A 27,837-nucleotide genomic window follows, 5' to 3' on the forward strand; every position below is an offset into this window, starting at 1 on the left:
TGGGGCCTCTTTGCACAGTCTACACCTTGGGTCTTGTCTGGTGTGGTAGATCTGGGCCTCTATGGCTCTGGTGCTCAGGGCCTGCTCCTGTGCAGCCAGGATGAGTGCCTCTGTGCTGTCCTTCAGCCCAGCCCTTTCAAGCCATTGGTAGGATTTGTTGAGATCAGCCACTTCAGTTATGTTCCGGTGGTACATCCCGTGCAAGGGCTTGTCCTCCCATGATGGTTCCTCTTCCAGCATCTCATCCTCTGTTCTCCACTGCCTGAGACATTCACTCAGCACGTCATCTGTCGGGGCCTTATCCTTGATGTACTTATGGATCTTGGATGTTTCGTCCTGGATAGTGGCTCTCACGCTCACTAGTCTTCGGCCTCCTTCCTTGCGGCTAGCGTACAGTCTCAGGGTGCTGGATTTGGGGTGGAACCCTCCATGCATGGTGAGGAGCTTTCGTGTCTTAACATCTGTGGTCTGTATCTCTTCCTTTGGCCACCTTATTATCCCCGCAGGGTATCTGATCACTGGCAGAGCGTAGCTGTTTATTGCCCGGGATTTGTTCTTGCCATTGAGCTGGCTTCTTAGGACTTGCCTTACTCGTTGGAGGTATTTGGCTGTTGCCGCATTCCTTGTTGCCTGTTCAAGGTTGCCGTTTGCCTGTGGTATTCCAAGGTACTTGTAATTGTCCTCAATGTCTGCTATTGTTCCTTCTGGGAGTGAGACCCCTTCTGTGTGGATTACCTTGCCTCTCTTTGTCACCATCCTCCCACATTTCTCAAGCCCGAATGACATCCCGATGTCCGAGCTGTAGATCCTGGTGGTGTGGATCAGCGAGTCGATGTCTCGCTCACTCTTGGCGTACAGCTTGATGTCATCCATGTAGAGGAGGTGACTTATGGTGGCCCCGTTCCGGAGTCGGTATCCATAGCCAGTCTTGTTTATTATTTGGCTGAGGGGGTTCAGACCTATGCAGAACAGCAGTGGGGACAGTGCATCTCCTTGGTATATGCCACATTTGATGGATACTTGGGCAAGTGGCTTCCCATTGGCTTCAAGGGTGGTTCTCCACAACCTCATCGAGTTTGCAATGAAGGCCCTTAGAGTTCTGTTGATGTTGTACAGCTCCAAGCATTCAGTGATCCATGTGTGTGGCATTGAGTCATAGGCTTTCTTGTAGTCGATCCAGGCTGTGCACAGGTTGGTGTGTCGCATTCTGCAGTCTTGGGCGACTGTTCTGTCTACCAGGAGTTGGTGTTTGGCTCCTCTGGTATCCTTACCAATGCCCTTCTGTGCTTCGCTCATGTATTGACTCATGTGCCCACTTATCTTAGCTGCGATGATGCCTGACATGAGCTTCCATGTTGTGGAGAGACAGGTTATTGGCCGGTAGTTGGATGGGACTGTGCCCTTTGAGGGATCCTTCATTATCAGGATCGTTCGCCCTTCGGTTAGCCATTCAGGGTGAGTCCCATCCCTTAGCAGCTGGTTCATTTGTGCTGCCAGGCGCTCATGGATTGCAGTGAGCTTCTTTAGCCAGTAGGCGTGGATCATGTCAGGGCCAGGTGCTGTCCAGTTTTTCATACCTGAGACTCTATGTTGGATGTCTGCCACTATGATAGTCACTGGATTCTGTTCAGGGAGGTTGCTGTGGTCTTCCCTCAGATCCACCAGCCAATGTGCATCACTGTTGTGTGATGCCTCCCTTTCCCATATACCCTTCCAGTACTGTTCAGTTTCCAGCCTTGGTGGGTCTGCTCTGTTGTTATTACCCTGCCATTGAGAGTACACTTTCGCAGGTTGTGTTGTGAACAGCCGGTTTATTCGTCTGGCTTCGTTATCTCTGGTGTATCTCTTTAGGCGGCTGGCCAAGGCTTGTAGCCTTTTGTAGCCCCCGTACCCAATTTCCGGTTGGGGAGATGGTGAAACCTCCCCTCTGACCTGGCGTCCTGGCTCCCCCTTGCCGTAGCATTTGTGTTGTATCTCATCAATCTCAAGTTGTGATAGCAGTTGCCGTTTGTGGATGTTGGAACACTGAGCTACTAGTTGCTTCGCCGTCAGCCTTGAATGTGGGTTTCTCCGTTCCCATTCACCGCACATTCTTTGCATGTAACCCCTCTGACTAGGGTTACTTGAGTAGTAGCATTCCAACAGAGCCTTGTTCTCGCATCTCAGCCATTTCTTTCTTGTTCCAGTAGCCCACTTCTCGCCAAGGTGCTCTGGTTCCCCAACACCTGACGCAGACCTTGTTAGACCGGGCGACGTCTGAGCCGGTATCTCATGTGGTTCATTGTCTCTCATGATATGAGGTAGGCGGTAGCTTGAAGGGTCTTGCCCAAGGACCCACACTGGATGCTTATTCGCCCTAGCGGGGATTCGAACCGGAAACCCCCCGCATGCAAGTCCTGTGACTTTACCGATTGAGCTATCCAGCGAGCATATATATATATATATATATATATATATATATATATATATATATATATATATATATATCCCTTAGCAGCTGGTTCATTTGTGCTGCCAGGCGCTCATGGATTGCAGTGAGCTTCTTTAGCCAGTAGGCGTGGATCATGTCAGGGCCAGGTGCTGTCCAGTTTTTCATACCTGAGACTCTATGTTGGATGTCTGCCACTATGATAGTCACTGGATTCTGTTCAGGGAGGTTGCTGTGGTCCTTCCTCAGATCCACCAGCCACTGTGCATCACTGTTGTGTGATGCCTCCCTTTCCCATATACCCTTCCAGTACAGTACAGGAGGTTATATATATATATATATATATATATATATATATATATATATATATATATATATATATATATATATATATATATATATACATATACATGTTGCATATATACATATATATATGCAACATTGCTGGTTAGCGCTGCAGTTCCACCATGTGTGAGAACAATTCCAATATTGAAAAAAGGAAAAATCTTGTTTGTACATTTGAGTCAACTGCCTATCTCCTTGTCACAGCAGCTACTGGTACAGTATTTCATAAGATGTAAAAAGGATTGCCTTCCAATCACTGCATATTGTAGGCTTGTTTCAGTTTGTGTGTGTGTGTGTGTGTGTGTGTGTGTGTGTGTGTGTGTGTGTGTGTGTGTGTGTGTGTGTGTGTGTTAGGAGGTTGATACAAGACAAACAGGAGGCACGGTTGCACTCTGACAGGAGCCATCATGGGGAGAGCTCTGATGCAAACCACCCTCTTTGGTCTGTTGCTGACTTTGGTCACCTCATTACCAAATAAAGTAAGTTCATAAAAGCTGAGTAACTACAGTAACTTCAGTATTTTAGAGGAGAAGGACAACTATGGTTAGAATAATGTAGATTAGCTTTGTGAGTTTTTTGCATGTGCAATAAAACCTTTGTTTGCAGCTCAATGCAGGATGTTGTTTAAGCCGTGACCTTTTAAAAAGACAAAACCATGTTTTTGTGCTTGAAGGTGCATTAGTCTAATTGCGAAAACAAATTCTGATGTTGAATTTGTTGGTGAATCTTGTTAGGGACAAAGAGCAGAGTTCAGTAGACATAATCAATAGCTACAGTAAATAGCTGGTGCAAACACTGTGATCCAGGTGAGTTGAGTCATTGACTTCTTACTCCTAGAGTTAAAACGTTTCACCATATGTTCAGGTACAGTAGTTCCTTCAGCCTGAGGAATGTTAGTTAGAGACCACAAATACGTATATCCTCCAGGTACATTTTACCTCACACCTGAAAATAATAGGCTATTATGTGGACAAAGGACTGGAGCTAGAAAGTAGATGTAAATGTTATATGAGCACATGGACAATTCTAAGAGCAGATTCATGAGATGTTTCTGGGGTGTGAGACTGTCAAGATATGATCTTGGTCAGCCAGTGGTCAGGCAAAAGATCAGTATTTTTTATTTACTACCCTCCTGTATTTTCCTAGGATGACTGGGACATCTACAGCTTTCACATCAACTCCACAGTGACCAGTCGTTAAGCTACAACAGTCATCACAAGCCGTGTGGCCAATCGAATGAACGAATCCAAGAAAATAGAATTCCAAGTGCGGATTCCCAAGAATGCCTTCATCAGTAAATTCAGAATGTGTGTGAAATATTTACATAGGTTTACACATGAACAATAAATGAGTAACAAATCAGGGGACAGTCAGGACTGTTGTTCACCATCATTTCTTCAGGTTTATGGACGGCCAGGTGTACGATGGTGTTGTGAAAACCAAGGAACAGGCTCAGCAGCAGTACACTGCAGCTGTATCCCGTGGGCAAAGCGCTGGGCTCGTCAGGTACATGGGCCACTTTACTGCCTACAGGTCCTGTCTGTTACTTGAACCTCTCACAGTAGGGCCTCAGTGTAACATGCAGTAGCACAATCTAAAGAAGAGGGTGAGAACCTGTGCTCCAGTGCTGTGATGGTGCTCTGTATTGCAGCTCTGTAGGGAGGACCCTGGAGGAATTTAAGACGTCAGTGACTGTGGCCGCTCACAAAAAGGTGACCTTTGAACTCACGTATGAGGAACTGCTGAAACGCAAGCACGGCAAGTACGAACTGCAAATCCATGCTCGGCCGATGCAGCCTGTCAGCGACTTCAAGGTACAGTAGGTCTCATCATGTAGTGGTCATGCAGGGAGGGTTGGGGTCATCACATATTGATTCATGAGTGGTTCTAAGTATTTTCCTTTCAGGTTGATGTGTACATAGATGAAAAGGCCGGCATCAGTTTCCTGGAGGTTAAAGGTGGACTAAGCACCAAAGCTCTGGCTAATGCCATCACCAAAACACTGACAGACAAACAGGTACAGCAGGAAGTGATGGCAAATCCTTACGGTATGTTTATTAGTTTGTTTCATCCAGTTTACTGTGCAGTCAATGCATCATTTTTTTAATCATGATGTACTGTACTTTTACTGTTGAGTGACATCACTTGAACTATAACTCTACAAACACAAAACCTGTTATTTTTCCTATAGGCCTGAGCGACTCAGGGTGGGAATAACCCCCCTGCTACAATATCATTCCAGAGATGAAACAGCCTCCAGGTCCAAGCTTCGGTTTGTCCCTTTCAGTTCATGCTGTTTTCTGGCATCCTCTTGTTTGTAGGCGTGGGTGTACTTCTACCCAACTGAAAGCCAACAGAAGACATGTGACAGCTGTGGAGAGCAGGGTATGAATGGAGATCTGGTTATTGTTTATGATGTCAACAGGGACATTTCAGTTGGTGACATTAAGGTACATAAAGCGGTTTTCTGTTCATTACATTAAAACCAACAATACAGTATATAAATTATCTACAGTGACTAACTACTTCTTAACAAACCTTTTCAACAAATATTAATTTCTACCTTTTTAAGGCATCAGGTGGATATTTTGTTCACCACTTTGCTCCGTCCAGTCTTCCACGGATAACAAAGAATGTTGTCTTTGTTATTGATCAAAGTGGCTCCATGAGTGGCAGAAAAATACAACAGGTACAGTTTGTTACATACTGTCACTGAGGCACAGCAGGAATTTTAGCTTAGTGAGTGAATTTTGTTAAGCACATGAAGAAATAATTACCTCATGGGTTTTTAAACCTGAGTTGAAGCCCTGACATGTCAGTGATTCTTCTTTTCTCAGACCAGGACAGCATTAATCCATATTTTGAACGATCTGAATGAAGATGATTTTTTTGGTCTTATCACTTTTGCTGGTAACATTTTTCACTGGAAGAGAGAACTTGTTCAGGCCACCAAGACAAACGTGAACAGTGCCAAGACTTTAGCACAAAATATTCCAGCCAGTGGATGTGAGTGTGTTTTAATACAGTAAATATATATTTTGTATGATGTTAACAAGCAGAACAGCAAAGACTAAATATGTTTTTACTTCATTGTAGCCACTGACATTAATGCAGCAGTGCTGGAAGGAGCTCGTATTCTGAAGGCACATCCCAGAGAAGGTTCAGCATCGATCCTTATACTTCTGACTGATGGAGACCCAAACTCAGGTTAGGACTAAAGTCATGCATATTAAAAGACCTTTAAACCTTTTGTTCACTGTGTAGCTTCTGGTGATTGCCTAAATAAAACAAAAACATAAAATACATATTTTGTTACTACAGGGGTGACAAACTTTAAAAAAATACAGTCCAATGTCCGAAAGGCCATTGCAGGCAAATTTCCTCTCTACTGTCTTGGTTTTGGTTTTCGCATCAATTTTGAATTCTTTGAGAAAATGTCACTGCAGAACAACGGTGTAGCACGACGGATCTATGAGGACTCTGATGCTGACTTACAGCTGAAGGTATTTAGAAAGACTTGGCTCCTTCATGTTATCATTACTGAGGACTGTTGGACGTGGCGAGAATCAAGATTCCTGCACTGTCCATTCACAGGGTTTCTATGAAGAGGTGGCCACTCCTCTGTTGACCAATGTAACCATGATGTACACAGGAGGCACCAATCTGACCCAGACTCACTTCACACAGTATTATAATGGCTCTGAGATTGTGGTGGCTGGTCAGATCACCAACAATGACATTGAGACCTTCACTCCAGAAGTTATAGCCATTTCAGTAAGAATTCACTTAAGTTGCACACTATGTGTAATAATGTGAAACAGCTTTAATGACATGACTGTGGGCCACAACAGGGAACAGGCAGTGTGAGGTTTTCTGACACTAATCCCACTGTGGAATCGACTGACACAGTGTCTGACAGACGCCTTCAGAGGGTTTGGGCCTACCTCACAGTCAAACAACTCCTGGACAAGGCGTGAGTGTGGTGTTGGCCATTTTCTTCTGTAGTCTGTAATCAATGAATTATTAAAAGCTGCAATCCTCAATTGTAATCATAGAATCTGTCAGATTTAAAATTTCAGATGATGTTCTCATATTGCAATGTCTTAGAACTTAAAAAATGTTTAGTGCGTGAAAATGTTGTTGTGTGTTAATAATACTTTAATAATCATAACTTAGGCTGCAGTTGTCTGGGCCTGAGAAGGATCGAATGAGGGAAGAGGCCTTGAAGCTGTCACTCAAGTACAGCTTTGTGACCTCACTCACATCTATGGTGGTCACCAAGCCTGAGGGAGAAAACTCTGATGTGCTGCATAAACCCAAAGAAGGTGAAAAACCTGCAGCAGTACAAATGTGAGAAACATACATACAACAGAATACAAAATCTAAAAAGTTTATCTTTATCTGTTTTCTTTTAACAGGCCAGATGCAGCCTATTCCAGGTATTGCATTGCTCTGCTCGAACATTATAATATAAAATAATGTATTTTTGTCATAGTTCATGTTTCTTAGTTACGTTTGTTAGTCATATCCGGTTTTATTTTGTACTACTTCCTGTTTAGCCCACATCCAGTTGATCCAGCTTCACTTCCATTCCTTGTTAACCTCACCTGTGTATCATCAGCAATTAATCATCCAGTATTTAAGCACTCCCTCTTGCCATAGGTCCCTGCCAGATTGTCTACGTTGTTCCCTAACTAGCATTCCAGCATTCGTTGTACTCGTGCCTTTGCGTTTTGACCTTGCTTTGCCATCGACCCTGCTCTTGCCTAACCTATGACAGTCCTGTGTCGTAAGTTGACCTCCGCTTGTACATTGACCTCGCCTCTGCCTGCTCCTTGTCGGATCCTGATTGCCTACGCTGTGCATTTGGGTCCTTCCTTCATCATCTGTTTGTGACAATTTTATATATAAATGTATTGACAAACTGAAAGACCATTAATTACTTGAAGATGTACACTGAAAAAAGTTTTAATTAGCGAGCAGCTTATTTATAATTAGACTACAAGACAGTAAAGTCAAACTTTGTCTTAATATATTGTTATTATAGTAGTAATAAAAAGTAAAAGCTGAAATTGGCTTTATACTCTAAAAAGTTAATCTTCATGTGTTCTCTTTTAACAGCCCAGATGCAGCCTAATCCAGGTATTTCATTGCTCTGCTCTAACTTGATAATGTCAAATAATTTATTATATTGTTTGTATAAATATATTTACAAATGTAGCAAATTGAACGTCCATTAGTCACTTAATGATGCACATCGGGAAAGACATTTTAATTTGATGTATAAAAGGTTAAACATTTTGACTGTGCAAGTGGCTTATTTACAATTAGATTACAAGACAGAAAAGTAAAACTTTGAACTTAATTATGTTTAATTTTCTGTTTTTACAGTTGCAAATTCATATGTTTCCGGTTTGATGTAAACAATCTTGTGATTGAGTGACAGAAAAAGTAAACTTTCTTTAATGCTTATATATTTTTAATTTAAAACAGAACCAATGAGTACATGTCCTAAAGGTCTGCCAATAATGCCATATTCAGCTTTTAGTTGATGACAGTAGGGTATACTGTCATCTAGTTTTAGCTGAAATTGGCACCATGCTCCTAAAACAGTTGGCTAGATACTCACTAAATGAAAACATTTGCCAAAATATTTAGCTAAAAACTGGACTATATTTTTTTTAAATAAAATTGTATTATTGTACTGTAAATAAGAATATTTCACATTGATATTTTGCAACACAACTGTACTTTATGTAGCTACATGTCTTAGGCTCTTTTCTTACCAAATCTCCTATTAAATGTGTAGAATATTAGATTTTACAGTTTTCAGAAATGTTTTAGCATTTATGTAGAGTTTGTTTTTGTTTTAGGTATTAATCCTCGTTCTGGTAGTGCTGGGATCAGAGGTACTGTATTGCTTTCTTTTAATACTCTTTTGACATAGTGTACACTAACTACAGTATTTTATTGAGATATATCAAAGTAGACCAGATATGTTAATGTTCTATGATTAATACCCTCCTAAATGTAGAGGAAAGATAATGTTAAGTCCCTATTTACAAGAACATAACTGTAACTGATAAATATTGTATCAGTGGAAATAATCATTCAAGATACCCACATGCTCTTTCATACAGGTTTAAATTTAGGAAAATCCAAAAATCCTCTTAATATTTACATTAGAAACAATTAAATAATATTATTATTACAGCACATGAGAAATATAAACCGCACAGCAAATATAAACTGCTTTAAGACTTTAATCCTTCCTGGTAATTTTGGTAGAGTAGGTACTGTATTATTTTGCTTTTCTTTTAATACACTAGATAGAGTACACTACACTATTTTATTTAAGATTATCAATGTATACTAGATCTGTTGAAGTTCTCTGATTGATACCCTCTTAAATCCATAGCAAACATAAGTCCCTATTTGCAAGAACATAAGTGAAATCCATCCATCCATCCATTTTCCAAGCCGCTTATTCCCTAATGCGGGGTCACGGGGGTGCTGGAGCCTAACCCAGCTGGCTATGGGTGAGAGGCAGGGTACACCCTGGACGGGTCGCCAGTCCATCGCAGGGCAACACAGAGACAGACAACCATTCACACACACACACACACACACTCACACCTACGGGCAATGGAGAGAGTCCAATCAACCTAATGCACGTCTTTGGACTGTGGGAGGAAGCCGGAGAACCCGGAGAGAACCCACGCAAACACGGGGAGAACGTGCAAACTCCACACAGAAAGGCACCAGGGCCGCCTCCGGGCATCGAACCCAGGACATAAGTGAAATCATTATTGTGAAATCATTATTGTAGCATACTTTTACTTTTGAACTATGCACACACAAGGCCGAAGGCGACTTCCTAAGGCCAGCTGTTTTGTTTTTTACAGTATTATCTCATGTATTTAATGTATTTATGGCGTGTGTTTTTAGGTGGACATCCCCATATTCTTCATATTAAAAGTATGAAAAATATATATATAAATTAAGATTTGTAACATTTCACCCTCTTATGATTATGTTTACACAGTTTGATTTTGTTTTTCAGGAGGAGAACCATCTTTTCTACTACTTCGTCGTGTTATAATGGGTATGCTTTTAAGAATTTTTTTAAACATTTAATTTCTGAATTTGTTCTATTGTGAATTTGTGATCTGGCTTCAGTAAGTTTTATATGATTTGCTACAATGAAACTGTGGTTTCACACAAGAAGCACATTGAGCCTACTGAATTACTGTCACGGAGCGGCAGATAAAGGACCCACATGCACAGCACCGAGGCAGGATAATGATTAAACACGGGTTTATTGCAATAAGCTGAGTAAGGCGGTCCAGGTCATACACAAAAGATCTCGGACTTAAACACAGACGGGGAGCAAGCGATCTCAGGTCCAGTAGACAGGCAGGGTTCGTACACAGGTGGTCACGGCAAAAGTACAGGCAGGGATAAGGCAAAACTCACGGTAAGTAGTAGTCCAGGTTCGCTTACAGATGGCGGTACAACCGAGGGTCACGGACACGAAACACTAGAACGAGGAAACTCAGGAACTCAGGGAACTCGGGATATTCAGGAAACACAAACAACGATCTGGCGGGGAACTGAGGACACTGGTGGTGGTTAAATACAACGTGACTAGATTACTGATACTAAACAGGTGTGTGTAATGAAGACCGGTACTGACAGGGAAACAGCTGTGACAACGGGTAAACAGGAAGTAAAGCAGGAACAGAACAGAAACCGGGAGTGCTACCAAAATAAAACCGGAAATGGAACCTGGAACCAAAATAAAACAAGGAAACAACAAGAAACAAAACCCAGATCGTGACAATTACAAGTTGATATCGACTATTACACTATCTAAATCCAGCATCATATTTTTCTTTTCCATGATATCTTGTTTTACAGACCCTGATAGGAGCACCAAACTCTCTACTGGTACATTTTTTTTAAATAAAGATGTGTAATTGTGTAAATGTGTAAGACAGTATGTGTAATTGGATATCAGTCTGATCACTTGGCCTAATCCCATTTCTGGCTCATTAATTGGCGTATTGTAGATATTGTCGTTATCCACAAGACATAGATATAATTGATGTTGCTGTAAAAGCCACTGCACTAGATGCACACATTTAGTCTGTGACTCTGTGTTTCTGTGTCTTTAGGCCCTGTTGTTCACGGGTTTTTGATTAAAACTGAGAATCAGACTCTTCCACTCTGCTTCAACGTCCCTGGAGACACTCGCCTAAAACTTCTTCACCATCCCAGTGAGGGTCAGTACAACATTCCTTGCAATTTCATTGTGTCTTTATCTTAAACTATAGGACTAAAAAATACTTTTTGGTTTCCCATAAAAAGGTAATTTATAGAAATGTCTTGTTTTCACCTCAGAGTCTTAGTGCTACGTAACATGTATTCCCAAATTTTAGTTGGGAACACATCTGTCAGACATTTCAGACATCTGTCTTCTTTTTAACAGAGCTATCTGTGTTTGGTCATCTTGATTCTGTAAAAGACAGAGGCTTTAAAAAAATTGGCATCTATTTAAAAAATGGCCAGTTTGTTGAGATCACCACAGTTGGCATCAGTGTAAGACAATCGTCAGGAGATATGCGCTCCTCTGAACGGAACCTTGTCTCACCTAAGTGAGTAGTCAGAGGTCCTCCTTTATCTCTAACTTGTCTAACAGCTGCTTTCTACCCTCCCTTATAGTGTGTTAATGACTATTGGTGCAGCGTATAACAGGAAAAATGTTGGACAAGCTTTGTACTGTATTTATGTATTTTTTCCAGCATTACAAAGACTGGACGAGACAGGGAATTTGATGTTGCCATTGGAGACACTCGCATGGTCGTCTTAATTCATGAGGTGGATGGTAACAAATTCCTCTGGGCAGTTTTAAGACAGAAGCCGTTGGACAACAACATTGATGGAATTTTAGGTTTGTTTGAATGAATCAGAAAATGAGTCAATGTTTGCATCCATATGAGGTTTGAACAAGCATTCAAGTATTCTCTGCTTTTCCTCTTATATTACGTGTCCAGTTCTAAAGCCAGCAGTTTATGAGGAGTTGCAGCAAAGTCCCTCCACAAAGCTGAAGATCAGAGATCAGGAGATTGGTGTCACCAGGTACAGTTTGGTCTCATACCCTTTAGTATTAGACCACAGAATGAAAAGCTATTTAAAAGTGAAAATTTGTATAATGAAGCTCCTTCTACACAAACATGACCATGTCTGTGGTTCCTTTGCAGATCTAGTGCTGTTGACTACAGTATTTCTGCTGCCCCAACACTGGACTGCTGGTTCATGTCTGCTGAGTCTGCTCTGCAGAGACGCCTGGATGATTTCACTGTTTAATCTGTCTCCACGTAGAATAACCAGAAATACGTTATTGTTAGATATGTTAGAAAAACAATTTATTCTCTATAGACAAAAAAATTACAAATCAATAAAACATATTCCAAACCTTTGGTTGTCTGAAACTTAATATTCATCTTAGATGCATGAGATGTGTCAGTCTCTACATTTATTTGGAATAATATTTAAATAATATATATATAAAGAATTTGTTACATATGAGTTATATCAAAGTACAGTATATATTCTGTATCTGTAAAACTATAAATGTCAACAAAGGCCTGTTCTGGGATACTGGACATCATGACTGAGGTGACAGAATCTGGACCTGAGTAGAAAACAAAGGAGGACCGTCCAAACCTGCTCCTGTGCTTACTGATGGCTTGTGAGGTTATGTACATGAGTACAGTAGTTTGGAGAATCATCCAGGTGCTGGCAGAAATGATGCTGGATGGGTTGAAAAGGCTGGAGCTTATGGAGTGATTTGTGGGGGGGGATGTGGAGGTAATAAGGCTGGTAAAAAGATGGAGGCGGTACAGGATAAATGATTATTGTTGATGTGGGAGTAGAGTGACACCGGGACTCTTAACCCCAGGAGACAGGAAACCAATGGGATGCCAGTTGTGAGGTAATAGTTGTGTGGGTGGGTGGGTGGTTGAGTGGGTGGAAGTTAATACAAGACAAACTGGAGGCACGGTTGCACTCTGACAGGAGCCATCATGGGGAGAGCTCTGATGCAAACCACCCTCTTTGGTCTGTTGCTGACTTTGGTCACCTCATTACCAAATAAAGTAAGTTCATAAAAGCTGAGTAACTACAGTAACTTCAGTATTTTAGAGGAGAAGGACAACTATGGTTAGAATAATGTAGATTAGCTTTGTGATAATATATAACAAAGCAGTTCAGTTTTTTTGCATGTATAATAAAACCTTTGTTTGCAGCACATTGCAGGATGTAGTTTCAGTCGTAACCTTTTGAAAAGACAAAACCATGTTTTTGTGGTTGAAGGTGCATTAGTCTGATTGTGAAAACATAATCTGATGTTGAAGTTGTTGGTGAATCTTGTTAGGGACAAAGAGCAGAATTTAGTAGACATAATCAATAACTACAGTAAATAGCTGGTGCAAACACTGTGATCCAGGTGAGTTGAGTCATTGACTTCTTACTCCTAGAGTTAAAACGTTTTACCATATGTTCAGGTAGCTTCTTCAGCCTGAGGGATGTTGGTTAGAGACCACACAGTTATCACCCAGCTACACTTCACTTTACTCCTGTAAAGGTTAGTCCCTTTGGTGGACAAAGGACTGTGCCTAGAGTAGATGTAAATGGTATTTAAGCACATGCACAAAGCAATGGGAAAAATAAACTACCAGTTCTTTCTGGGGTTGGAATTCTATGAACATATGATCTTGGTCAAAAGATCAGTATTGACAATTCTAAGAGCAGATTCATGAGATGTTTCTGGGGTTTGAGACTGTCAAGATATGATCTTGGTCAGCCAGTGGTCAGGCAAAAGATCAGTATTTTTTATTTACTACCCTCCTGTATTTTCCTAGGATGACTGGGACATCTACAGCTTTCACATCAACTCCACAGTGACCAGTCGTTACGCTACAACAGTCATCACAAGCCGCGTGGCCAATCGAATGAACGAATCCAAGGAAGTAGAATTCCAAGTGCGGATTCCCAAGAATGCCTTCATCAGTAAATTCAGAATGTGTGTGAAATATTTACTTAGGTTTACACATGAACAATAAAAGAGTAACAAATCAGAGGACAGTCAGGACTGTTGTTCACCATCATTTCTTCAGGTTTATGGACGGCCAGGTGTACGATGGTGTTGTGAAAACCAAGGAACAGGCTCAGCAGCAGTACACTGCAGCTGTATCCCGTGGGCAAAGCGCTGGGCTCGTCAGGTACATGGGCCACTTTACTGCCTACAGGTCCTGTCTGTTACTTGAACCTCTCACAGTGGGGCCTCGGTGTAACATGCAGTAGCACAATCTAAAGAAGAGGGTGAGAACCTGTGCTCCAGTGCTGTGATGGTGCTCTGTATTGCAGCTCTGTAGGGAGGACCCTGGAGGAATTTAAGACGTCAGTGACTGTGGCTGCTCACAAAAAAGTGACCTTTGAACTCACGTATGAGGAACTGCTGAAACGCAGACACGGCAAGTACGAACTGCAAATCCATGCTCGGCCGATGCAGCCTGTCAGCGACTTCAAGGTAGGTCTCATCATGTAGTGGTCATGCAGGGAGGGTTGGGGTCATCACATATTGATTCATGAGTGGTTCTAAGTATTTTCCTTCCAGGTTGATGTGTACATTGATGAAAAGGCCGGCATCAGTTTCCTGGAGGTTAAAGGTGGACTAAGCACCAAAGCTCTGGCTAATGCCATCACCAAAACACTGACAGACAAACAGGTACAGCAGGAAGTGATGGCAAATCCTTACAGTATGTTTATTAGTTTGTTTCATCCAGTTTACTGTGCAGTCAATGCATCATTTTGTTAAATCATGATGTACTGTACTTTTACTGTTGCGTGACATCACTTGAACTATAACTCTACAAACACAAAAACTGTTATTTTTCTTACAGGCCTTAGCGACTCAGGGTGGGAATAACCCCCCTGGGCCGCTACAATATCATAACAGAGATGAAACAGCCTCCAGGTCCAAGCTTCAGTTTGTCCCTTTCAGTTCATGCTGTTTTCTGGCATCCTCTTGTCTGTAGGCGTGGGTGTACTTCTACCCAACTGAAAGCCAACAGAAGACATGTGACAGCTGTGGAGAGCAGGGTATGAATGGAGATCTGGTTATTGTTTATGATGTCAACAGGGACATTTCAGTTGGTGACATTAAGGTACATAAAGTGGTTTTCTGTTTATTACATGAAAACCAACAATACAGAATATAAAGTATCTAAGGAAACTAACTACTAACTAACTACTTCTTTATTAACAAACCTTTTCAACAAATATTAATTTTTTTAAGGCATCAGGTGGATACTTTGTCCACCACTTTGCTCCGTCCAGTCTTCCACGGATACCAAAGAATGTTGTCTTTGTTATTGATCAAAGTGGCTCCATGGGCGGCAGAAAAATACAACAGGTACAGTTTGTTACATACTGTCACTGATGCGCAGCAGGAATTTTAGCTCAATGAGACGGTGTCAGGAACTCGGGCGGGCAGGCGGCGAACCCACATGCACAGCACGGAGGCGATATTATAATCCACAAAAGGGTTTATTCTCAAAGGCACGGTCAGACGGTCCAGGTCATACACAGAAAAGGCTCGGCGAAAGTACAGACAGGGAACAGGCAAAAACTCACGGTAAGTAGGTAATCCAAGGTCGGGCAGGATACATGATACGGGCAGGAACAGGACACGGGAAACACGAACACTCAGGGAACTAGAATGCGACAATCTGGCCGCGAACTAAGGACACAGGTGGTGGTTAAATACAGTGATTTGATTAACTGATTACCGACAGGTGTGGGTAATGAACTAGGGAGAACAGAACTGATAACAGGAAGTAAAGCAAGAACGGAAACAGAAACTGGGAGTGCTACCAAAATAAAACCGGAACTGGAACCTGGAACCAAAATAAGACAAGGAGGACATGACGTGAAAACAGGGAACAACTAGAGACAAAGACACTGATCATGACAGTACCCCCCCCCCTATGGCGCCTTCCACGGCGCCTACGGAAGCCTCCCCCCCCAAACCAGGGCGGGCGGAGGGTGGTCCCAGGCGGAGGGACCGAATCCCTACCCCTCAAGGTACATGAGCAGGGTGGGTGGAGGGAGGACCGGAGGAGGGCCAAAACAAGAGTCCACAAACACTACAAAAGTCCATGACCAAGAAAACATGAAGTTCAGGGATTCCCTCACGGAGGGTGATGGCGTGGCGAGACCCTTCTCAGCCGCCGCTGAGCCAGAGTGGCACTCCTAGTGCCCTTGAGCTGGGCCGATGTCCCCGGGGACCACCCCGCATGGCAGCGTCCTCCAGGCGGACGCTGATCCAGGCGGTTGAGGAGTCGAGGCGGACGGCGCCGCAGGAGGCAGCGCCATCCCAGCAGCAGGATGCGCCGAGGGCGAGGCCACCAGTCCGGCAGCAAAGGCAGAGACGAGGCAGGAACCAGCGGCGTCCTCCTTGGACCACCGCGACGAGAGGCAGGAACCGAAGCAGATGCGGCCGGAGCCGGACCGCCAGGGACCGATGCAGATGCGGCCGGAGCCGGGCCGCCAGGAACCGATGCAGCTGCGGCCGGAGCCGGACCGCCAGGAACCGATGCAGGTGCGGCCGGAGCCGGACCGCCAGGAACCGATGCAGGTGCGGCAGGAACTACGGCGGGAGCGACCCCCTCCTGGAGGTCGGCAGGAACTACGGCGGGCGCGACCCCCTCCTGGAGGTCGGCAGGAACTACGGCGGGAGCGACCCCCTCCTGGAGGTCGGCAGGAACTGCGGCGGGAGCGACCCCCTCCTGGGGGTCGGCAGGAACTGCGACGGGCGCGACCCCCTCCTGGGGGTCCGCCGGGACTGCGGCGGGCGCGACCCCCTCCTGGGGGTCCGCCGGGACTGCGGCGGGCGCGACCCCCTCCTGGGGGTCCGCCGGGACTGCGGCGGCGCGACCCCCTCCTGGGGGTCCGCCGGGACTGCGGCGGGCGCGACCCCCTCCTGGGGGTCCGCCGGGACTGCGGCTGGCGCGACCCCCTCCTGGAGGTGCGCAGGAACTGCGGCTGGCGCAACCTCCTCCTGGAGGTGCGCAGGAACTGCGGCTGGCGCAACCTCCTCCTGGAGGTGCGCAGGAACTGCGGCTGGCGCAACCTCCTCCTGGAGGTGCGCAGGAACTGCGGCTGGCGCAACCTCCTCCTGGAGGTGCGCAGGAACTGCGGCTGGCGCAACCTCCTCCTGGAGGGTGCGCAGGAACTGCGGCTGGCGCAAACCTCCTCCTGGAGGTGCGCAGGAACTGCGGCTGGCGCAACCTCCTCCTGGAGGTGCGCAGGAACTGCGGCTGGCGCAACCTCCTCCTGGAGGTTGCGCAGGAACTGCGGCTGGCGCAACCTCCTCCTGGAGGTGCGCAGGAACTGCGGCTGGCGCGACCCTCCTCCTGGAGGTGCGCAGGACTCCTGCGCGACTCCTCCTGGAGGTGCGCAGGAACTGCGACTAGCGCGACCTCCTCCTGGAGGTGCGCAGGAACTGCGGCTAGCGCGACCTCCTCCTGGAGGTGCGCAGGAACTGCGGCTAGCGCGACCTCCTCCTGGAGGTGCGCAGGAACTGCGGCTAGCGCGACCTCCTCCTGGAGGTGCGCAGGAACTGCGACTGGCGCGACCTCCTCCTGGAGGTGCGCAGGAACTGCAGGTGCTGCCTCCTCCTGGAGGCCGGCGGGCGCTGCGGCTCCAAGGGTGACGGGGACTGGAACGACCGCTACAGGGCCGACGGGAACGGGGAATGGAACGACCGCTACAGGGCCGACAGGAACGGGGTCAGAGACAGGGGTGACCTCTACTTGGCCTACGGGAACGCCCTCTACTTGGCCTACGGGAACGCCCTCTACTTGGCCTACGGGAACGCCCTCTACTTGGCCTACGGGAACGCCCTCTACTTGGCCTACGGGAACGCCCTCTACTTGGTCGACAGGGACAGGAGCTGGAACGACCTCAACTTGGTCGACAGGGACAGGAACTGGAACGACCTCAACTTGGTCGACAGGGACAGGAACTGGAACGACCTCAACTTGGTCGACAGGGACAGGAACTGGAACGACCTCAACATGGCCGACAGGGACAGGAACTGGAACGACCTCAACATGGCCGACAGGAACAGGAACTGGAACGACCTCAACTTGGTCGACAGGGACAGGAACTGGAACGACCTCAACATGGCCGACAGGAACAGGAACTGGAACGACCTCAACATGGCCGACAAGAACTGGAACGACCTCAACATGGCCGACAGGAACTGGAACGACCTCAACATGGCCGACAGGAACTGGAACGACCGCAACATGGCCGACAGGAACTGGAACGACCTCAACATGGCCGACAGGAACTGGAACGGCCTCTGCTTGGCCGACAGGAACTAGAACGGCGTCCTCCTCTGAGGAGCCGACAGGAACTGGAACTAGAACGGCCTCAATATGGCCGACAGGGACTAGAACGGCGTCCTCCTCTGAGGAGCCGACAGGAACTGGAACTAGAACGGCCTCAATATGGCCGACGGGAACAGGAACGGCGTCCTCCTCTGAGGAGCCGACAGGAACTAGAACGACCGCAACATGGCCGACAGGGACTGGAACGGCCGCAACATGGCCGACAGGGACTGGAGCGGCGTCCCCTCCGGAGCTGGCATGACAGCTTACAGCTGCCGAGCTCGACGGGGGAGACGTCGGGCCTGATTGGGTGGGGTTAACAGTCGTCAGACGGACAGCGCCCTCTGACGGGGACAAGGACGGAACTGGGGTCAGGGCAACACACGACTGATCTGGGGTCTGGGCAACACACGGCTGATCAGGGGTCTGGGCAACACACGGCTGATCAGGGGTCTGGGCAACACACGGCTGATCTGGGGTCTGGGCAACACACGGCTGATCTGGGGTCTGGACTAGGTTCGACTGGGCTGGGGCCTGGAGACGACAGGGCTGCACCGGGGCATGAGTAACACACGGTTTAACTGGGGCCTGGGCAACGCGCGGCTGAACTGGGGCCTGGGCAGCGCGCGGCTGAACTGGGGTCTGGGCAGCGCGCGGCTGACTTGGAAACTGAGCAGCGCGCGGCTGACTTGGAAACTGAGCAGCGCGCGGCTGACTTGGAAACTGAGCAGCGCGCGGCTGACTTGGAAACTGAGCAGCGCGCGGCTGACTTGGAAACTGAGCAGCGCGCGGCTGACTTGGAAACTGAGCAGCGCGCGGCTGACTTGGAAACTGAGCAGCGCGCGGCTGACTTGGAAACTGAGCAGCGCGCGGCTGACTTGGAAACTGAGCAGCGCGCGGCTGACTTGGAGGCTGAGCAGCGCGCGGCTGACTTGGAGGCTGAGCAGCGCGCGGCTGACTTGGAGGCTGAGCAGCGCGCGGCTGACTTGGAGGCTGAGCAGCGCGCGGCTGACTTGGAGGCTGAGCAGCGCGCGGCTGACTTGGAGGCTGAGCAGCGCGCGGCTGACTTGGAGGCTGAGCAGCGCGCGGCTGACTTGGAGGCTGAGCAGCGCGCGGCTGACTTGGAGGCTGAGCAGCGCGCGGCTGAACTGGAGACTGAGCAGCGCGCGGCTGACTTGGAGGCTGAGCAGCGCGCGGCTGACTTGGAGGCTGAGCAGCGCGCGGCGGAACGGGAGACTGAGGGCCGCGTGAGAGCAGGAAATCCTCCCAGGGAAATAACCATGGAGCTGGGCAGGTTGGTGTAGGCACGACGATCCGACGGGGCGGGGAGGAGGAAACCGAAACCATAGGCGGTGCGACTGGCGCTGGCGTGGTACAGAGCGTGTCGCTTAATTCATCAAACTTCGCGCATAGTCGCTCGTAGAGGCGATGAACGCTGGGGTGATCTAACGCGGTGTCATCGTCCTCCAGCGTCACTATTGCCACCTCTACGGCGCTGCGCTGATCCTCCGAGTTACTAGCCCGTCGGTAATCCTCCGCAAGGATCTCGAAATACTTATGTAGGTCGCTGGGTAGCTCGGCGCAGGTAAACTCCATACTTCCGCGGGAGAGTTATATTCGCCGTAAAAAAAACAAGGAAAAACAGTCACTGACCTGACCGGAGGCTAAGTGCTGGCTGGGTCCAAGTTGTGCCAGATTGTTCTGTCAGGAACTCGGGCGGGCAGGCGGCGAACCCACATGCACAGCACGGAGGCGATATTATAATCCACAAAAGGGTTTATTCTCAAAGGCACGGTCAGACGGTCCAGGTCATACACAGAAAAGGCTCGGCGAAAGTACAGACAGGGAACAGGCAAAAACTCACGGTAAGTAGGTAATCCAAGGTCGGGCAGGATACATGATACGGGCAGGAACAGGACACGGGAAACACGAACACTCAGGGAACTCAACTCATCAAACACGAACACTCAGGGAACTAGAATGCGACAATCTGGCCGCGAACTAAGGACACAGGTGGTGGTTAAATACAGTGATTTGATTAACTGATTACCGACAGGTGTGGGTAATGAACTAGGGAGAACAGAACTGATAACAGGAAGTAAAGCAAGAACGGAAACAGAAACTGGGAGTGCTACCAAAATAAAACCGGAACTGGAACCTGGAACCAAAATAAGACAAGGAGGACATGACGTGAAAACAGGGAACAACTAGAGACAAAGACACTGATCATGACAGACGGTTGCAATGAATTTTGTTAAGCACATGAAGAAACAACTATGGGTTTTTAAACCCGAGTTGAAGCCCTGACGTGTGAGTGATTCTTCTTTTCTCAGACCAGGAAAGCATTAATCCATATTTTGAACGATTTGAATGAAGATGACTTTTTCGGTCTCATCACTTTTGATGGTGACATTTTTCACTGGAAGAGAGAACTTGTTCAGGCCACCAAGACAAACGTGAACAGTGCCAAGACTTTTGCACAAAATATTCCAGCCAGTGGATGTGAGTGTGTTTTAATACAGTAAATATATATTTAGTATCATGTTAACAAGCAGAACAGCAAAGACTAAATGTGTTTTTACTTCATTGTAGCCACTGATATTAATGCAGCAGTGCTGGAAGGAGCTCGTATTCTGAAGGCACATCCCAGAGAAGGTTCAGCATCGATCCTTATACTTCTGACTGATGGAGACCCAACCTCAGGTTAGGACTAAATACACACATGCACGAATAATATGCTCTAATGAGACCATAAATAACTTATTTACATGTATTTCATTGTTTTTTTTTTTTTTGATTGTGGTGTTTTGAAATTAATAAATGAAACAAAACCCCCTTTCATTCAAAACTTAACAATGAGTTTTAACCCACCAAAATCTACTTTGTGACATGATGTGACATTTGTTCACTGTCTTTTTCTGGTGATTGTTTAAATAAACGTCTTTTGTAACTACAGGGGAGAGAAACCTTAAAACCATACAGTCTAATGTTCGAAAGGCCATGGCAGGCAAGTTTCCTCTCTACTGTCTTGGTTTTGGTTTTCGCGTCAATTTTGAATTCCTTGAGAAGATGTCACTGCAGAACAACGGTGTAGCACGACGGATCTATGAGGACTCTGATGCTGACTTACAGCTGAAGGTATTTAGAAAGACTTGGCTCCTTCATGTTATTATTACTGAGGACTGTTGGACGTGGCGAGAATCAAGATTCCTGCACTGTCCATTCACAGGGTTTCTATGAAGAGGTGGCCACTCCTCTGTTGACCAATGTAACCATGATGTACACAGGAGGCACCAATCTGACCCAGACTCACTTCACACAGTATTATAATGGCTCTGAGATTGTGGTGGCTGGTCAGATCACTGACAATGACATCGAGACCTTCACTCCAGAAGTTATAGCAATTTCAGTAAGAATTCATTTAAGCTGCACACTGTGTGTAATAATGTGAAACAGCTTTAATGACATGACTGTGGGCCACAACAGGGAACAGGCAGTGTGAGGTTTTCTGACACTAATCCCACTGTGGAATCGACTGACTCAGTGCCTGACAGCCGCCTTCAGAGGGTTTGGGCCTACCTCACAGTCAAACAACTCCTGGACAAGGCGTGAGTGTGGTGTTGGCCATTTTCTTCTGTTGTCTGTAATCAATGAATTATTAAAAGCTGCAATCCTCATTTGTTATTATAAAATTTTAAGAAAATAAAATATTCATTTGTCAGATCTAAAATTATAAGAAAATATAATATTTATCATTTAAAGTTTTAGCTGATAGTTTTGTATTGCAGTGTCTTAAAAAATGTTCATATTGTTGCATGTTAATATTAATAATCATAACTTAGGCTGCAGTTGTCTGGGCCTGAGAAGGATCGAATGAGGGAAAAGGCCTTGAAGCTGTCACTGAAGTACAGCTTTGTGACCTCACTCACATCTATGGTGGTCACCAAGCCTGAGGGAGACAACTCTGATGTGCTGCATAAACCCAAAGAAGGTGAAAAACCTGCAGCAGTGCAAATGTGAGAAATATTAAGAGAATACAAAATCTAAAAAGTTTATCTTCATCTGTTTTCTTTTAACAGGCCAGGTGCAGCCTAATCCAGGTATTACATTGCTCTGCTCAAACATCATTTATATAAAATGATGTATTTTATATATAAATGTATTGATAATTATTACAAACTGAAAGTCCATTTATCACTTAAAGATCTACATGTGAAAAAAGTTTTAATTTGCGAGCAGTTTATTTACAATTAGACTACAAGACAGTAAATTCAAACTTTGTCTTAATATAGTGTTATTTTTTTATTTTACAGTTGCGACTTCACGTATTTCAGGTTTGATAAGTAAACTTTCTTTGATGCTCATATAATTTCATTTTGAAACAGAACAAATGTATACAGTACATGTCCTAAAGGTGAACCCTACTGTCACAGTAAAAGCTGAAATTGACTTCATGCTCTAAAAAGTTAATGTTCATGTGTTTTCTTTTTATAGGCCAGATGCAGCCTAATCCAGGTATTGCATTGCTCTGCTCTAACATGATAATATAAAATGATTTATTATGTATGTTATATGTATTTTATATATAAATGTATGCACAAGTACAGTATTGCAAACTGAAAGTCCATTAATCACTTGAAGATGCACAGCTTATTACAATTAGACTACAAGACAGTAAAGTCAAACTTTGTTCTAATTCATTGTTAATATTTTTTTCTGTTTTACAGTTGCAACTTCACGTAATTCAGGTTTGATAAAGATACACTTGTGAGAGGAAAATTAAATTAAACTGTCGTTAATGCTCATATAGTTTCATTTTAAAACAGAACAAATGTGTACAGTACATGTCCTAAATGTGTATCCTATTGTCATCCAGTAAAAGCTGAAATTGGCTTCGTGCTCCTAAAGCAGTTTGGTAGACTCTCTCTAAACTAGAACATTTGCCAAAAATTTTACTAATAACTGTTTGGACTAAAATATTTTTAAGAAAATGTAACATTATGGTACTGTAAATAAAAAAACAAAAAATAATATTAATATTAATAGATTTTTTGCAACACAACTGTATGTAGCTCAGAGAAAATGATATGCACTACATGTTTATGCTTTTTTTTTATTAAATTTCTTATTAAATGTAAAGAACACTAGATTTTACAGCCTTTAGAAATGTTTTAGAATTTACGTACAGTATTCTTTTTTTAGGAAGTAGTGCTCGTGCTGGTAGTGACGGAAGAAGAGGTACCGTATTTTTTCTTTTAATACTCTTTTTATATACAGTAACTATTTTTATTGACAGATACAGTATCAAGGTACACCATATGTCCTAATGTTTCCTGGTTGATACTGTACCATCTTAAATGTTTAGCAAAGACCATAATACTGTAAGTCCCTATTTACAAGAATATAACTGAAATCATTAACAGTAACATCAGTACAAATACTTTAGTCAAGATACCTGCACAGGGAGAAAACTCTGATGTGCTGCATAAACCCAAAGAAGGTGAAAAACCTGCAGCAGTGCAAATGTGAGAAACGTTAAGAGAATATAAAATCTAAAAAGTTTATCTTCATCTGTTTTTTTTTAACAGGCAAGAAGCAGAAGAATCGAGGTATTGCATTGCTTTCCTCTAAAAAAAAGAGAATTTCAAAAGCTAAAAAGTTTATCTTTCCTGTGTTTTGCTTTTAACAGGAAAGATGCATCACTATATTGGTTTATTACTGAAGCAAAACAAACTGTTATTGTTTTGTTGTTGTTTTTAATTATCATTATGAGTCAGTGTCTACTGTAATGTTTGTTCATGTTTCAGCCCGCGCTCACTACGAAGATTACGGTGACTTGGGTAAGTCTCTCATGTCACATCATTGACTATGCCATGTCTAGTGCCTTCAGCCATTACACAGCAGAGCTGCAACAAGTGTTTTCTGGCACTTTGAATTTGTGTTGAGAATTGTTGAAGACCAGTTGATTTAGTCAGACCATTGTTTGGGGTCCACCGTTCAATAAGAAATAGCTACATGAAAGTGTTGCATCTGGATCAAACACATTCACTCAATGTAGCCTGCCTCTCGCCCAAAGACAGCTGGGATAGGCTCCAGCACCACCTGTGACCCTGCATGGGAATAAGTGCTAGAAGGTGGATGGATGTATATTTAAACGTGTAATTACTTTATATTCCCACCTTTTGTGTCCTTGTAGACGAAAGACAAACAACAAAACCTAATGACTGATTACAACTATGTTTACATTTTTTTCACTTGTTTTCTTACGTCTTATGTGGCTACACTAAGGTTTCCATTAATTACTCCAGTGTTTGAAACAAGAAACCACACTTAACTAAATGCTGTACTGCTCCTGTATCCCTTGAAGATTTGGTTAATTCATATAAGAGCTGTTTGTTTGCTTTGTTTTATCTCACAGACATCTACAGATACTCTGCTGGACCAGGTTGTACAGTAAAATGAAATTAAATTTTATAAATGAAAGGACTATTAGGTCAACATTAACATTTATATATAAAAGCTTGTGTTTATTTCAGAATAATGTGTAAGGAGTACTTTATAGTACAGTTTAGATGTAAGATATCTGAAAATTGATACCCAGTACTTTTGAATGTTTTATGTTGATGTCTACACAGCAACTGCCTTCCTATTTGTTTTCTTTTCTTTTTCATTTCACAGTTCATAAGATCACATACGGTACGTTAAAAAATAAAAGCTAATGACTTATTACAACGATGTTAGAAATGTTTTCAATTTTCATCTCAGACTTTCTTCCATTTAGTTGTTTTTTTTCTAGTACACTTTCTGTACAGTATCTGTCTAATATGTGGCTATACTAAGGCTTCCAAGACTTACTCCAGTGTTTGAAACGAGAAACCACACTTAGCTCAATGCTGTACTGCTCCAGTATCCCTTGAAGTTCTGCTTTATTCATACAATGCCTTTTCATTTTGTTTTGTTTTTTCCTACAGACTGGATTGACGGTGAAATGAGAGTATATTCATCTTCAGGTTGTATAGTACATAAGAATATTTTTAGCACATATGCAATTAGAATTTAGCAGCCATGACTTCATCAATTTCTTTAAATAAGGGTCACAGGGGCCTTTCCCAGTGTCTCTCAGGGACCTGCTTTGAAAACAAGTACAGTAGGAAAAAAAAACCACTCAAATGACAAATGAGAAGAACTCCAGCACTACGTGACCCTTAGGAGGATATGAATGAAAGTGCTGTCAAATCTTTTTAAACAATATACAGAATTATTGATTTGATACTCACATCGTACGGTAACTTTTACAGTACACTGTCAGAATGAGTGAGTGAAAATTTTTAACTAAATATAATGACCATCTTCAAGCATATCATCAACATATCTCTTAGTATCCACCTTCCAGTGAATTAGAAAGAAAATTGATCTTTCTGCAACATGCATTGACAAATGCGCATGTTCATTAGCTTTGGATTTATTCATCCTGACATCCACATCAACTAATTCTAGTTTAGTTTCACTGTTAAAAGGGAGGATTAAAATAGTAGTAGTAGATACATTCAGTACTTTGTCGTACATTTAAGGAACTGCCATTCTAATTTCTCCCTATACAGATATTACTGCTAGTCCTGCTTCTCCCCATGGCACAGTAGCTACTGGTACAGTATTTCATACATACAACTTTGTGTGTGTGTGTGTGTGTGTGTGTGTGTGTGTGTGTGTGTGTGTGTGTGTGTGTGTGTGTGTGTGTGTGTGTGCGTTCATACACTAGACTATGAATGTCTATACAAATTAAACTATAAGGGTTACAGGGTTCACATGTTCAATTGCTTTAGATTTGCTCATCCTGACACCCACATTTAGTAGTTTATTTATTATTTGACTGTTTTTTGCTGGTGTGGGTAAAAGGTGTGCATTTACTAAAAACTAAAGATCCATTGTTTAAGGTTTGAGGCAATTGTGATTTTTCTGATTTTTTTTTTCCGTTTTGATTGTGATCATTTCATTTTTGCAGCAAACTTTTCTTCACTGCATTTAAAGTATGTGTAATTACGTATTGGAGGGAAGCCAGTGTTGGTCCTCATCAAACAAGTTCATTCTGTACAAAGGTTTTAATCTACTCTGTGTCTCTAGTTCCTGTTTTGCACAGGTTTTTGATTAAAACTGAGAATCAATCTCTTCCACTCTGCTTTGACGTCCCTGGAGACACTCGCCTTAAACTACTTCACCATCCCAGTGAGGGTCAGTAACGTTATTTTACCCATTCTATATCCCAGATAATGCAAGAAATACATACAAGAAAATACAAAAAAGGAAAAGGAAAGAATTTGGAAAATTTTGTTCGTATCATATTGTCATATCATTCCCCCGGTTTTAAGTGTGCTGCTGATGAACATCTGTTTTCATTTGCACCAGAGCTGTCTGTGATTGGTCTCCTGGATTCACCACCAAATACAGGATTCAAACTAATTGTCATCCACTTTAAGAATAGCCAGGTTGTTGAGCTGTGCCCTGATGGCCTCATTAAGCAACAGGTTCAAGGAGTTATGCATTACACTGGACAGAACCTTGTCTCAACTGAGTGAGTAGAATAAAGAATACCTGTAGTGGTAGTAGATATACTGTGGAAAAGCACCAACTTCACTCACTTTAAGTCTACAACCACCTGCTTTCTCAGTAGTTTGATGTGACGTCTGGAAATGTCTGAGAGACAAACATGCTATAAAACACGCTTTGTATTTTTTTCTTTAGCATAACTGCTATCGGACGAGACAAGGAATTTGATGTTGCCATTGGAGACACTCGCATGGTCGTCTTTATTCATGAGGTGGATGGTAACAAGTTCCTCTGGCCGGTTTTAAGACAGAAACCGTCAGACAACAGCATTGATGGGATTTTAGGTTTGTTTGAATGAATCAGAAAATGAGTCAATGTTTGCATCCATATGAGGTTTGAACAATCATTGAAGTATTCTCTACTTTTCCTCTTATATTATGTGTCCAGTTCTAAAGCCAGCAGTTTATGAGGAGGTGCAGCAAAGTTCCTCCACAAAGCTGAAGATCAGAGATCAGGAGATTGGTGTCACCAGGTACAGTTTGGTCTCATACCCTTTAGTATTGGACCACAGAATGAAAAGCTATTTAAAAGTTAACATTAGCATAAAGAACCTCCTTCTACACAAACATGACCATGTCTGTGGTTCCTTTGCAGATCCAGTGCTGTTGACTACACTATTTCTGCTGCCCCAACACTGGACTGCTGGTTCATGTCTGCTGAATCTGCTCTGCAGAGACGCCTGGATGATTTCATTGTTTAATCACCAGAAATATAAAATAAAGAAAAATAATTAATTCACTATAGATGAAAATTGCAAATCAATAAAACATATTTCAAACCTTTGCTTGTCTGAAACTTAATATTCATCTTAGATGCATAGGATGTGTCAGTCTCTACATTTATTTGGAATAATATTTAATCTTAAATTAACGAATTTGTTACCTTTGAGTTATATCAAAGTACAGTATATATTCTGTATATGTAAAACAAGAAATGTCAACAAAGGCCTGTTCTGGGAAACTGGAGATCATGACTGAGGTGACAGAATCTGGACCTGAA

The 27,837-nt window shown here is 43.8% G+C and overlaps 1 protein-coding gene and 1 pseudogene across 1 annotated transcript; both read left to right on the forward strand.

Annotated features, from left to right (window-relative positions):
- Positions 1 to 3,162: 3,162 nt before the first annotated feature.
- On the forward strand, positions 3,163 to 12,254 carry LOC129602940 (inter-alpha-trypsin inhibitor heavy chain H3-like; annotated as a pseudogene).
- Positions 12,255 to 12,840: 586 nt separating this feature from the next.
- On the forward strand, positions 12,841 to 27,620 carry LOC129604138 (inter-alpha-trypsin inhibitor heavy chain H4-like). The gene is made up of 26 exons (XM_055509114.1): positions 12,841 to 12,933; positions 13,699 to 13,859; positions 13,954 to 14,058; positions 14,204 to 14,366; positions 14,454 to 14,564; positions 14,875 to 15,003; positions 15,135 to 15,251; positions 20,568 to 20,736; positions 20,827 to 20,937; positions 21,191 to 21,372; positions 21,464 to 21,643; positions 21,721 to 21,842; positions 22,077 to 22,225; positions 22,314 to 22,334; positions 22,548 to 22,568; positions 22,729 to 22,749; positions 22,962 to 22,982; positions 23,437 to 23,556; positions 23,823 to 23,843; positions 24,042 to 24,074; positions 25,836 to 25,880; positions 26,356 to 26,463; positions 26,638 to 26,803; positions 26,974 to 27,122; positions 27,226 to 27,310; positions 27,433 to 27,620. Exons 1-26 carry the CDS (start codon positions 12,862 to 12,864, stop codon positions 27,536 to 27,538), a joined length of 2,688 nt encoding a protein of 895 aa, XP_055365089.1. The 5' UTR covers positions 12,841 to 12,861; the 3' UTR covers positions 27,539 to 27,620.
- The last annotated feature ends 217 nt before the right edge of the window (positions 27,621 to 27,837 follow it).

Source organism: Betta splendens, chromosome 5 (assembly GCF_900634795.4).
Source record: "Betta splendens chromosome 5, fBetSpl5.4, whole genome shotgun sequence".
In the NCBI taxonomy this organism is placed as follows: Eukaryota; Metazoa; Chordata; class Actinopteri; order Anabantiformes; family Osphronemidae; genus Betta; species Betta splendens.